The 14,324-nt window shown below is 38.1% G+C and overlaps 1 protein-coding gene across 7 annotated transcripts in view; it reads right to left on the bottom strand.

Annotated features, from left to right (window-relative positions):
* The window catches only part of WDFY3 (WD repeat and FYVE domain containing 3), a 258,678-nt gene that overhangs the window by 225,285 nt on the left and 19,069 nt on the right, over positions 1–14,324 (bottom strand). For 5 of the 7 annotated variants that reach the window (XM_006143286.3, XM_014585834.2, XM_014585836.2 and 2 more), the window contains exon 1: positions 5,485–5,502. The exons of the other annotated variants lie outside the window; for them this stretch is intronic. In XM_006143286.3, coding sequence (XP_006143348.1) covers positions 5,485–5,498 — 14 coding nt within the window. In that variant the 5' untranslated portion in view covers positions 5,499–5,502. Of the gene's footprint in view, positions 1–5,484; positions 5,503–14,324 lie in introns of those variants that run through there. 7 annotated transcript variants of the gene reach the window in all.

Genomic DNA, 14,324 nt, shown 5'->3' with positions numbered 1-14,324 from the left:
GGCGAGCGCATGCACCCTATAGCAAAAACCTCTTCAAAAAAAAAAAAAGGGGGCTTTCATTTTATTTATTTATTTATTTTAATTTGCTATAGGGCATGTGCGCTTACCAGAAAGAGCATGAGAGGTAAAGAGAGAAAAAGCAAGCTGGCAGGTCTAGGATTTGAATCGCAGTTGACCATGTGGGAGTCTAACACCTTACCACCATGCCACAATAAAACTGCTGGCCACAGCAAAACTTTTTTTTTTTTTTTGAGAGGTTTTTGCTATAGGGCGCGTGTGCTCACCAGACAGACAGAGAGAGACAAAGAGACAGAAAACAAGAAATCGCCCCCCAGGGGGGATGGTCACGCCGCAATCCCTTCTCCTCCATTCTCCTCTCAGGATCTTAGGCATGCATGCACACGTGCCCGGCGTGAGTTTTAAGCCAGCGGGTCCGGGACGAGAACCGCGGTTGACTACGTGGGAGTCCAGCGACATAGCCATTACGCTAACTGCTAGTTCCCCACAGTAAAACTTTTAAAAAGCATTTTTCGCCACTGAAAAGAGGTGCTTTTTTTTTTCTTTTTTTTTTTTTTTTTAAATTTAACATATGCCTCATGGCTAAAAAGGCCACATTGAAAAGAATAAACAGTAAATATCCCACAACAGGGCTTCCTCCCCAGAGCCATTCTTGTTAATTTCCTGAATAACTTTTCTAAGATATGTTAAATATGTATAGACATAGGGGCATACATATAACATACACCCTTTTATAAACCTGCTATTAGAAACAAATAATTCTTAAGAAGACACATCTTTTATTTCCTAAATATAATAATGAAATGTACCATTATAGCATTATAAATCAAGTCAATTTAAAGCCACTTCTACATATAAAGAATTTAGTCTTAATTTACCAATAAATTCAATGTTAGTGAAGATTAAAAGCAAAACTCCACTAATTTCTCTTCCCATATACTGACCATTAGGGCCTTCCTTGGATAACAGGCTCTGAATGTGTGAGCATAATAGTGCCCATTCCCCTAATGGTATTTTACTCAAGACTAGAAATCTGGGCTCCAACTAGAAAGGGGTAAAAGGATTATGAATTAGTCTCTAATTCAGAAGAGCTTACTCTCCATAGGTAGCCCAGGTCCACTAATTACACTGTAATGTGAGATTTTCATCCCTGGCTGGATACTGAACTCATCTAGGACACTTCAAAAAATATCCTGATACCTAAAAGTCACCCTACTCAGATCAGAAAATCTGGGGCAAGAGCCCAGGAACAGTTTTTACAGTCTCCCCAGATGATGTAATGTGTACCCAGGATTAGGAAACCACTGACAGGAAGGCAAGGTCAGATTTCATGGAAGCCATCCACAACCTTTTGTTCTTGTTACTAAATAATGTTCAAGTATGGAAAATAAACTTTTTAAATACTTGAGCAAAGGTATCTCTAAATCACCAGACTGTTCCTAATGCAGGATGAAGTGATAGCAGAAACCCCACAGAGAAGTACTCAATAGGTATTCACCTTTTCATTATCTGGACAACTGAAATATTGGGTCACTGGAAAAGTCATGACATATTGTTCTATGCAAAAACGCATCATGACTTTTCTGACGACCTAACAGCTTAGGACAAGCCTACTCTGAATGCCACGTTATGGAAGAAACAGGATGAAATAATGGAAATCTCCTTACATCTCCCCAAGTCACAACAAAGTTACATACTTAGAGACAACCAAACCTGAATTGAAACTTAACCGAACAGCAAGGTACATATAGCGACTACGGTTCGACTGCAAATCTCAGAATTGAGGTGGACAAATTAAATTCCTAACAAATGGAATACCCAAAACCTCTTTTATAGGGATTCTAATCTATAGAGCATGAAAGAGCTTATACCTATATTGTCCAATATGGCAGCACCTAGCTATGGGGTTATTCCAACTCACATTCGAATGAACATAAATATATTGAGTGAAAATCTAGTTCCTCAGTTGTGTTAGCCATATGTGAAGAAATCAAGTCACATGTGGCTAGTTACTATGTTAGACAGAACCAACATAGAACTTTCCAACCGCCACTAAAAGTTACACTGAAGAATGCTGACTTAGGGGCAAAAGAACCCTTGAAACTTCATACTCAATTTGTGAATACAGTACACAGTTTAGGAAGATAATCTGTGACTTTTATTTGATTCTCAAAGGAGACCATATTCAGTTGCTAGATCATTAATTCAACTGCCAGTGCCCAAGTCCATACAATATAGGAAAGTGCTCGTTTCGAAAATAGTTAACTTCTTTTATGAAAGCATATCATATCACCAGTAGTACTTCCCTCCCACCGACATAATCTTTCAACCATCAAATCTAGACAAGTGGGACTACCATGACAACAAAATGTCTTTACCACTTCCCTGATGTTGTGACAGCCCTGATGCTTCACTACTTTTTCAGAAGAGAAAAAGTAATCATGTTGAGTTGTTGGCAAAGTCATGACATACTTTTCAATGTTTTCCTATGCAAAACTGCATCATGACTTCAACAACCCCAATAAGTCATAGCCAGAAAGATATACCTCCTTTGCTTTATTCATCATCTCCATCTTCATTAGCTATCGATATGTCCAATATGTTTCACTTTCCCTTTAACCCCAAGTCCCAGCTTTTGTGGAGAAGGTAATTACAACAAAATAGAAAGCCAGGAGCCAGCAGGTGGTGGTGCTTGGGGTGTGGAATCCCACATGGCTGACCATGGTTCAATTCCCAGACCTAGAGGCTGGCTTTCTCACTTTCCTTCTCTTTCTCTTTGTCTCTCTCTAGTCAAAATAAGAAAAGATAATACTAAATAAAATAATTATTTTAAAAATGGAAAGCTGGGGCCAGCAGGTGTCATGGTGGTTGGGGGTACTGGATTCCCAACATGGCCAACGGTGGTTCTAGTCCCGGACCTGGCAGCTTGCTTTCTCTCTTTCTCTTTCTCTCTCTCTGTCTCTCTCTCTCTCTCTCTCCATTCCTCTCTGGTCAAATTACTGATACATCCCAGAACCGGTGGCTTAAAACTCACACTGGGCACGTGTGCGTGTGTGCGTGTGTGCCCAAGATCCCAAGAGGAGAACAGAGGAGAAGGGATTGCAGCATGGCCATCCCCCCTGGGGGTGATTTCTCGCTTTCTGTCTCTCTGTCTCTGTCTGGGGAGCACACACGCCCTATAGCAAAAATCTCTCAAAAAAAAAATTAAATAAATAAATAAAATATTCTTTTTAAAAAAATGGAAAGTTAACTCAACAGGCTTCCAACAGTATTTTAGGATGCTGTTCTTAAGAACTCTAAGGATACTAAGGTATACTTCTAAGATCAAACTTCCATACTGACATCAAAAACTTAACACGAGACAAAGACATGGTCTCATGAGTGAGTGCCCATTGTAGATTAACACTCTGGGTTTGGCTTACACACTGACAAGATCTGGGTTTAGCACTAACACACACACACACACACAAAGTCTTCTTCTTCTTTTAAAAAATTGTTAATTTAATTTTATTTATTCTACTTATTTTTCAATTGACCAGAGACAGAGAAACAGAGAGAGGGAAAGCTGCCAGATCCAGGACTCAAACTGTGGTCAGCTATGTTGGAGTCCAGTACCTTAACTGCTATGGCACTTGCCAGCCCCAAAACAAAGTCTTCTAAAAAGACTTCATGCCATGGTGTGATGGCTGCCTATTCAATACTACTCAGTTTCTAAGAGAAAATCTACTGATTCATTAATTTAAAAACCTAGCAGCTCTTACTCTGATTTTTGCTCCTAATACAGTCCTAAAAGATAATCTTCCTGAAATGCCCCACTGTATCTTAATTAATTCAAATAAAAATTACTTATACAGGGGTATCACTATAATTGTGAAGATGCATCCAGTCAAAAAAACCACACAGGAATCTGAAAGAAGAGTAGAAGGTAAAATAGATTCTCAAGATAAGACCAAAACCTGTTTTCATAAACTATGTGAACAGGATATGAGAACTATAAAGTCTGAGTTCAATAACATTCTTATAATTTAAGTGTTAGTTAACTGTGTATTTTAATTTTTTAAAAGAAGTTTATTTAACTTTGTTTTATTTTATTTAACTTTATTCATTTTTATTTTTGACCAGAGAAGGACAGAGTGAGAAAGAAAGAGAAAAGAGAGAGAAAGAAAGCCACCAGGTCCCTGACCTGAACTGTGGTCAGCCATGTGAGAGTCCAGCACCTCAACCACCACACTACCTGCCAGTCCCATTAACTACGTATTTTAACAATCAACAAACTAGAGGTCTGGCAGTTTCTTATCAAATCAAACATATATTTGTCATGAATCTGGCAATCCCATTCTCAGGTATTTACCACAGTCTAGTTTGACAAATTACAGTCATATACTAAATCTGGCCCACCCCCTATTTTGTAAATAGAGTTTTATTGGAACACGGCCACATGCATTCATTTATGTATGGTCTATGGCAGCTTTCACATTACAACATAAGAGTAGCTATTACTGAGACTATATGGCATAAAATACTTCCTATCTATTCCTTCACAGAAAAAGTTTTCAGTCCCTAATTCTAGAGAAATGAAAATTCAGGTTCACACAAAACCTACAGACAAAAGTTTATAGCAGTTCCATTCGTCATAGGCAGAAATGGAAACAATACAAATGCCCTTCACTAAATGACTGAACATACAAACTGTGGTATACCCATACAACTCAACAATAAAAGTAAGTGAATTACTGATATATGTAGTAACTCGGACAAATTCTCAAAGGCATTATGCTGAAAGGAACTAGTCTCAAAAGATCACATACTGTATGATTCAATTTACGTGACATTCTTGAAAAGAGAAAACTTACAATGAGGTAATATCCTGATAAAACCCACCCTACAGCCAAAAAAGTCCTAAACTGGGGATGGTATACAATGAGTTATCTTGGGGACGAGACCCAACTCCAAACACAAAATTCATTATGTTTTATGTACACCTTATACACATAGCCTAAAGATAATATTATATGTATTTTGTCCACGACCTCTTATAGGAGATCAGGTTTGGAATTTTTCAGTTGTCAATACTCAAATAGTTTTGGGGTTTAGAGCATTTTGGATGTCAGGTTTTTCGATTAAGGATGCTCACTGGCTATGGTTGGGATTTACTATTGTTTTTATCACTGGTTTTATGCCCGATTCACTATAGGGCATTAAATCAATACACCATCTCAGTATGTCTGTGATTTTCCTACGATTTGACAGGATATCTAAGGGTGAATATAAAGTTCTGAAGGCAGCATTTCCTCTGTCAAATATGACATATTATCTGAAGAAACAGTGCAATTCCAGTTATCTCAGAATACCTCTATTCTACTCTCCAGATTAGCCAGAAATATAAAGGTGTAGTTAATATCACAGTTGTTAGCCTTTCTCTGCACACTAAACTTTTCTTACTCTGCTCTCAAAAGTCTTTCCCACCTCCAAGCTGTCATGAAAATGTGGCGTCTTATTCCAAGTACACATCAGAAGACTCCAGCACATGTTAGCTCTGGCCTGCAACTGGGAAACCAGACCTGCAGACTCTCCATCAGCAGTCTGCAGACTGTCAACTAGAATTAATCAGAAAGATATATCTGGTAAATATAAAGTAACAGGAAAGACAAAAGGATTTAATGTCTTCGCAGGATCAACAATAAAATAAACTAATAAATGAATCACATATTTTATACATCTATAAATAGGTTTAAAAAATCAAACTGGAAGAACTGGCAGATTAATATCTCTGTACTGGCAAAAACACTTGAACTAATTGCTTTCATTGTGTATAATTAATAGACCATGTCGCAAGTTAAAATCTGGAAGACAAAGAACTCCACAGTAACCATTAATGTTCTATAAATCATTTATTTCTATATCAAAGAAAAGGAACTTTTTTAAAGGGCAAAATAAATTTTTCATCATGACATAAAGTATATCCACCAGTCTCTAGCTCTTTGTGGTGATTTTAAAATGTCAGCAAATTCTTTGACACTCCTACCTTCAAAGAAAAAGCCTATCTCCATTCTCCTCAAATGGAGACTCACTTCGAACAAAATGTTGGAAGCGATAGTATGTTTTCCAAGACTGGGCCATAAAAAGTGTTCAAACTCTAGTTCTGACATTTATAGTAATTTTTTTTTCTTTCAGGAAATTCTTTCTATTAGGTTGAGTCAAACAAAACTGCCATTTTTACTGTGTCAGAAAGGGTAGAACATCAGTAACTTTTATAATCCAATCTAACAAGTTGTAAAAGGAAAATATAAGTGGGCATGAAAACATTCCTGAAGAGTCATTTTCTAAATTAAAATAAAGTTATATATCACAAACTATAGTAAGAAAAAGAAAAACCAAGGCTAAGATTGCTGTATAATGATGTGCTAAGTTTTTAATAGCCATGTTTTTAATATGTGAGTTATTAAGATAGTATATCACAAGATCTAAAAAAGTTAAATGTATTTTTATATAATTATGGCATTCTCTATTGGGAAAAAAATCACTAGGAGGCACTTAAGTAAATATATTAATAGACGAGAGCCATCAATTAATTTTTCTGAGATAAATGATAGCTTACCAAAAGGATTTACAAACAATTCAAGGATTATCTTTATTTAGAAAGGAATACAGAGTCACAAATGGCCAATAAGGGGTCAGCAGGTGGCATGGTGCTTAAGGTGCTGGACTCACACATGGTCAACTGTAGCTGGAGTCCCAGACCCAATAACTTGAAAATCATGTCAGGCGCATGTGCATGCATGCCCAAAATCCCAAAAGGAAAAGAGAGATGAGATTGCAACATGGCCTTCACTACTAGGAGGTGATTTCTCACTTTCCCTCTCTGTCTCTCTCCAGTGAGCACATGTCCCCTATGGCAAAAATCTTAAAAAAAAAAAAAAATCCAATACACCACTTTCTCCAAATCAGATTTTAAAAAAATAATGGGTCTTCTTTAAAAAAGATGGGGCCAACAGTTAGCGTAATGGCTATGTTGCTGGACTCCCATGTAGTCGACCATAGTTCAAGTCCCGGACCTGGTGGCTTAAACTCACGCCAGGCATGTGTGTGTGCGTGTGTGCATGTGTGCCCAAGATCCCAAGAGGAGAATGGAGGAGAAGGGATTGCGGTGTGGCCATCCCCCTTGGGGGATTTCTCACTTTCTGTGTCTCTGTCTCTCTCTGTCTTTCTGGCGAGCACATGTGCCCTACAGCAAAAAAGTCTCTCAAAAAAAAAAAAAAAAAAAACCCAAAAAAGAAAGAAGAAAGAAAATTAGTACCTTGAGATGAAAAAACAAACTGCCATTCATTTATTACCATTCACAGAGAGTAAGACACTAGATAGCTCTCATGAAGTAAGCACAGAGAAAAGACGGTACATTATATATATCCACAGTAGAAAAAAAGAGAAGAAAATATCATTTACTATAACTCTCCTTTCTATTTATCATTTTAAATGGCAATTACTCTGAGTTAAATTCAATAATAATAGAAATACTTCTAAATATCACCTATCTTACACTTGAATAGTATTTTTATTTGTGATACTTAAAACAAGTTCTAAGTACTCATTTAATTCTCACAACTATATAAGTACTGTTATTATCCACTTTTTACAGAAGAAGCTGAGGCAAAGAAAAGGTAAATAACTAGCTCGAAGTCACAAAGCTAATAAGTGGCAGAGTCTAAACAGAATTAGACTATCTGGCTCCGATGTTAATGCTCTTAATAATGGCACGATGACATCACTCAGGTTCAACTTCATTTGGTACTTCTTGAGTTCAACTTTATATTTATTCATTGGGTTGTTGGGAAAGTCATGATGTATTTTTTTATTAGAAAAATACATCATGACTTTCCTAACAGTCTAATAGTTATTTTTTTTAATTTGCCAGAGGGATGCATGCACTCCCCAAAGAGAGACAGAGAGGAGAAAGCATCCCCCAATAGGGTAAGATCACACTGCAGCCCTTCTCCTTTCATTTCTCCACTCCGCTGGAATTTGGGGCACACACATATACATACCTAGCATGTTTTTGAAGACACCAGGGCCAGGTCAAATCACACCATCAGCCATGTGGGATTCAGCTCCCTTAACCACCAAGCCAAGGGGCCAGCCTGCCTCCTGGGTTCAACTTTCTGGCATCAACCTTGACAATCAAGTCAGAGGATTAAACTATTATTCTCAGTATTTTAAAAATTTGATTTATTATTCCATTAATTGCTTTTCAATTAGTTTATAAATGGAGTAACAAACCAACCACAAATTGAGAAATCACTTGTTATGGTTGGTAGCCAACTTGAACCAAGGATCACCTACATAGAAAAAGACAAATATCTACTGGTTCAGGAACTTAAGGATGATAACCTTGAGTTACAAGTAGACAAATGGAACAGATCTTATAACTGATGGGAACAAAAAGAAAATCTTGAATATAGTCAATCCTCTGTATCTGTGAGTTCATATTCATGGGTTCAACAGTAGATCAAAACTATTCAGAAAAAAATAAAAAATAATATATAAAATTTTAAATATTGTGTAATAACTGAGGCCAGCAGGTGGTATAATAGTTAAGGCACTGGGTTCCCACATGGCTGACTGGGGTTTGAGTCCCAGACTTGGTAGCTTGAAAATCAAGGCAAGTACATGCGCATGCCAGGAGAAGAGGAGAATGAGGGGACTGCAATGTGTCCATCTCCCCTGGTGTAAGAGAATTTTGGTAACCAGGTTGGATCCTGGAACTAATCTGAAGTGATGACCAAATAGAATACATGGACTCAAAGATAATCTAGAAGAAATATTTTAGAGAATGAATGTTACAGAAGTGTTTAACCATTATATTTTCTAGTAGGGGTGGCTAACTACAACTTGTAGATCAAATTGGCTTATTACTTGTTTTTGCAAATACAATGATACTGGAACACAGTCATGCTCTTTTGGATTATCTAAGGCTGCTTTTGTGCTACAGTAAGAGTTGAGTAAATGCAGCCGGGATCATATGCCCACAAAGCCTAATATATTTCCAATGTGGACTTGCTATTTCTGAATGTTTGTGTTCCACACAGACACATGGGTTGAAATCCTCACCGCCAAGGTGCTAGTATTAGGAGGTAGGGCCTTTGAAAGTGATTAGGTCATGAGGACAGAGTGCTTATAAAAAGAGGCTGAGAAAGCTGCTTTCCCCTTCTACTATGTGAGTCAACTAGAAGAAGGTGCTGTCTAAAACCAAGAAGTAGGTCTCCATCATCCACTGAATCTGCAGTCACCTTGATCTTGGGCTTCTCAGTCTCCAGAACTCTGAGAGATAAATTTCTATTATTTACAAGCCACCCAATCTCTGGTATTTTTGTTACAGCAGCCAGCATAGACTAAGATAGGCATTTGTAATACTTTCTCAATATGTACTAGTACCAAAAATTATTAATAGAGAACAAAGGACTAAGCTTTTATGGACTATCTCATGTATAAAGCACTAAGTGGGAGTACCCATTCTAGAATGCATGTCAATCTTTCCAAAACACTGGTAGCTGTACTTGGGGCATATCTTACTAGGCAAAAATTTCTCAATGAAGCAAATCAAAATCACAATCATTTTCCAAAAGCTTTTTAGGAAAACCTTAGATGCATATTGTAATGCTGAGATACGTAGATATGATGAAGCTCACAAAAAACTGAAAATAATACATGTGGAATAAAAGCTTCTTCTTCAATATTATTAAATATATGATCACATATTTCTAAGTAATGGAAAACATCAGGGATTATATAATTTAAACATAAAAAAGGTTAGAATATTTTCCACAGTAGAGCACATCTGAAAACAGTTTGTTTGAGTCACCATTTTTATTTAGAAAAGGAAAGAGGAGAAAGAGAGGGAGAAGAGAGAGAGGGAAAAGGAAAGAAATAATTAGAAGCAGACTTCATAGATTCAGATTAAACATTTTATCTTCACCTTCAAAGTATTTAGAGTGTCCAATTTTATATTTGATGATGAACAGTTTAATATGCAATAGTTTTATATCAGCAATTATAAAGTTATAATACATAAAAGTAGAAATAATTTTTATAATATTGATTTAATTCACTCTCCTACTCATTAGACTTCAGAAATATATCAAAACACATCTTTAGCATAGCATTTCATTATTTAAGAAATAACTTTCTTTGTAGGAAGCAGAATTATGACAGCTGGAGAAAGCAAGACAAAAGCAGTAAATGAACACTTAGGGAAGAATAGTTTCCAGATACTTAAGAAACTACACCAGACACAGTTTATTTAGTATGTCTCTATTCACAGTTATCTGCTAATCTATTTACCCATCTCTCTATCTGCCTGCCTTCCTATCTGCCATGGTCCAAATTTTTGGTCCCTCCCCAAATATGGAGAAATGCTCATCCCAATGGCAATGGTACAAAGACGTAGGGCCTTTGGGAGGTCATAAGACTGGGGACCTCACAAATGGAATTCGTGCTCTTATAAAAGAGGTCTGGCAGCCACCAAGTGAAATGGTGGCTAAGGCATGACAGATCACAGTTTGAGTCCGGGACCCAATGGCTTGAAAATTTATGCCAGGCACCAGTGTGTGTGGGCCCAGAATCCCAAAAGAATGGAGGAGAGGGGGTTGCAGTGTGGCCATCTCCCCGATGGTTGAGTTCTCATTTTCCCTCTCACTGTCTCTCTCTGACTTTGGCAAGCACATGTGCCCAAAATCCTAAAAAAAAAAAAAAAAAGAAGTCCAAGAAAGTTCCTTTATCCCCTCCTCTCCTGTAAGGTCACAAAGAGAAGGTGATGTCTATAAACCAGGAAATGGGCCCTCACCGACCATAGAATCACTCTGCACCTTGATCATGGACTTCCCAACCTCCAGGATGTGAGAAATACACTTCGTTGTTTATAAGCTGCCCAGTTTATGGTATGCTGTGTCTACCACTGGAACAGACTTAGACTATCTATATCTCTACCTTTCTATCTACATATCTTCTTATCTACCCATTACCTGTCTAAAACCACATAAGAATAGAGAGGATGTATGCATTAAATATAGTACCTGTTTCAGGTGGCTCTGTTGCTTACATATAAGCAAAGGGAAAATAAAAGAACATGAAGTGTTTGCTATGTATGAGGCAATGTCCTAGACACTTTAGCTAAATTAATCTAATCTTCAAAACAGCTCTGCTCTTATTGCCTGGATTGGTTTGAATATGTCTTTTCAAAATTAAATCACTGTAATGGGTTGAAGAGGATGAAAACTTAGGGCTACCTGGTGGCGCGGTGGTTAAGGCTGCTGGGTCCCACATGACTGACTACACAGTTCAAGTCTTGAACCAGGTGGCTTAAAAAACTATGAGTACTTGTGCATGTATGCTCAGAACCCTAAAAGGAAGAAGAAATGGGAGGAAAAGTGACGGTAGCATGACCATCCTCCTAAGAGCTGCTTTCCTACCCTGCTCCCCAGCTCCTCTCTCTCGTGAGTACACATGTGCTCTGGCAAAATTGAAAAAAGAAAAAAGAGAGAGAGAGGGTGAAAACGTAATCTGATTTTGGTGTCAAAGGCAGGGTCTTTGTGAGATTCGTGACTGGGCAGTTGGGCAAAGCCTCTGCCACTGAGTTCTGGAGTGTAAGCGACAGAAAGGAAATGAAGCAGGTAGAGGTCACAGGAATGCAGACCACTGTCTGCTCTGCTTGAGATCCTTCCCTCTGCCATGTTGTTAACCTCACCAGAAGTTGGATGTTGGATCCTGAACCTTGAAACCATGAGCTGAGTAAACATATATTTCTTTATAATATTGCCCAGTTTCAAGTATTTCTGTCAGCAATGCAAAAACAGGCCTAAGGTATTCCCTTTAACAGATAAGGAAACAGGCCTTGTCTAGCAAGTGACTTTGTTACTCATCCATTCAACAAAGGTCATCTGGGTAAAAAATTAAACTACACTGCTGCCAAAATTTAGAAAAATAAGTAAATAAGACATTCCTGTCTTTAATATATAATATAGATTAAAAACTAAATCTCCTATGCTGTAGTTTGTGTTCTGTTTTTAACAAAGTTAAGCAAGAATGTGGCCCATGCAGGCAGACTATCAATAAAGGCTGAGGTTCCTGGAGCTATTTTCTCCCTTAAAAGGTTCTAATCCTTGGTCCAGCAGGTGGCAAAGTTAAGGCACTAGACCCCATATGGATCCCATGTAGCTTAACTTCATGGTTTGAGTCTCAGACCCAGTGACTGGATAGAGGCACGTGCATGCCCAAACTCCCGAGAGGAGAATGGAGAAGGGATTGTAGCCCAGGAGGTAATTTCTCACTTTTCCTCTCTCTGTCTCTGGCAAGCACATGCAACCTATAGCAAAAAAAAAAAAAAAAAAAAGGCAAAAACAAAAATAACTCTAATCCACACCATTCCATGGCTTTGAATACAATCTGTGTATCTCCTCCCAAGTCTCAGAACTCCAGAACTGTACACCCAATTGCCACCACACACCCATACTAGATGACCTGCAGACATCACATGTTCAAAAAATGAACTTGATATCCCCTCTTGCTGACCTCCAATCTCACTTAAGGATAATACCATTTAGCTCTCCACTCAAGCCAAATATCTAGGTACTGTCCTGGCTCTTCTTCTTCTGTACATTCTTCAGGTTAAGTCTCATTGGTTCTATCTAAAAACTAGATCTCAAGTCCATCCTTTTCTCTCCCATCATTCTAGATGAGCTGCAGTCATCTTTCACCAGGACTCCAGTAATGGTCTCCCTACTACTGTTTCTCCTTCTCACCTACCTACTCTCTTTTGCAGCTTAAGTGCCTTTTCAGTTAACAGAAACCGTAATATTTGCAGCTTCAAAATCCAATTGTTTTCAGAGTGTTGAATGAAATTGATGCTCTTTATCGTGATCCCTTAAACTCTAGATAATCTGATCCTTTTCTACCTCTCAAACTTCATTCCCCTCTCCCCCTGGACATCTCCAGGCATCCTTTCAACTCCTCCTACGCCAACTGTTCGCACTGCAGGGCCTTCCCTCTTCCTGCAAGCTCCTGGCAAAGACAGCTCCCTCGGTCCTCAGCTTCAAGGTCATCTTTCATGACAAGCCTTTTCTGACTATGGAGAAATATCTCCGTGTTCCCATGATCTTCTATCATCTTCCTTTTTTCATTATACAGTTGTTGTAATTACTGGTAAATTTATCTATTTATCACTTAGCTGTCTACCAGATCATGAACTCCAGGTCATAGATTGCCATAGATTATCTTAGTTAATTTACAGAATCTAAGTGAAAGAGCTGCAATAAAATTGACTAGACAATAATTAGCTAGATTAAATTGTATTTATATGCAATCTGGCCACTTTGCATCATCGAAAACAAGTAAGATATTTTAACAAAAGGATACTTTTAAAAACATTTAACTATTTCTATTTGAACAATGTATTTTAATATATATATTTTTTAAACATATGTAGTGCCAGAGGGTGTGTGCATTGACCATAGAGAGAGAGAAAGCACCCCCAATGAAGCATGGTCACAATGCAATCCTTTTCCTCCACTTCTTCATCTTGTCAGGATTTAGGGCATGTACTCATAGCATTTAATGTTTTTCAAGTCACCAGGCTGAAACTTGAACCACACAGTTGGCCATGTGGGATCTGGTTCCCTGAACCACTGTGCTACAGGACTGGCTCCAGTGATTTTTTTCTTCATTCATGATTGTGCACGTGCATGTGAGAGTAAGACTGAGAGTAGGAGTAAGAGGGATGAGAGGGGAGATGGAAAGAGGAGCACCCTCTACAGGGTCTAGTCATGCCATAATCTCCTTCCTCCATTCCTCTAGCCCATCCAAACTTGGGTACTTGTACACAAGTCTGGCATGTTTCAGGTAGAACAGGCAGGAGAATCAAACTGTGGTCACCATGTAGGATCTGAGTTCTCCTGAGCAGCACATGACCACTGTAAAGAGAGGAAATGACCTACTTTTTGTCAGGTCCAAGGAAGAATCATTAATTATTATTCCATTCTTCATTGGTTATGAAATATATCCACATATTCTTTGATACTACTCCCTTCAAAGAAATACTCTAATTACTCTCCTGTAAATTATGGGTTATAATTAGCAATGTGTTCTCAGGAGAATGTGGCAGAAGTGACCATGTGTAGCCAGGTCATGAAAGGATTTATGGCTTCCATCTTATTCTTTATTGGATCCCTGGCTCTGAAGGAATCCACCTTCTGTATTATAAGGACACTCAAACAACCCTAAGAAGGGGTCCATATAACCAGGAACTAAGGTTTCCTGCT

The sequence above is a fragment of the Tupaia chinensis genome, unplaced genomic scaffold (genome assembly GCF_000334495.1).
Source record: "Tupaia chinensis unplaced genomic scaffold, TupChi_1.0 Scaffold000094_1, whole genome shotgun sequence".
NCBI classification, from domain to species: Eukaryota; Metazoa; Chordata; class Mammalia; order Scandentia; family Tupaiidae; genus Tupaia; species Tupaia belangeri.
The sequence above is the reverse complement of the archived record's forward strand: the minus strand, read 5'-3'. Positions and strand labels throughout refer to the sequence as shown.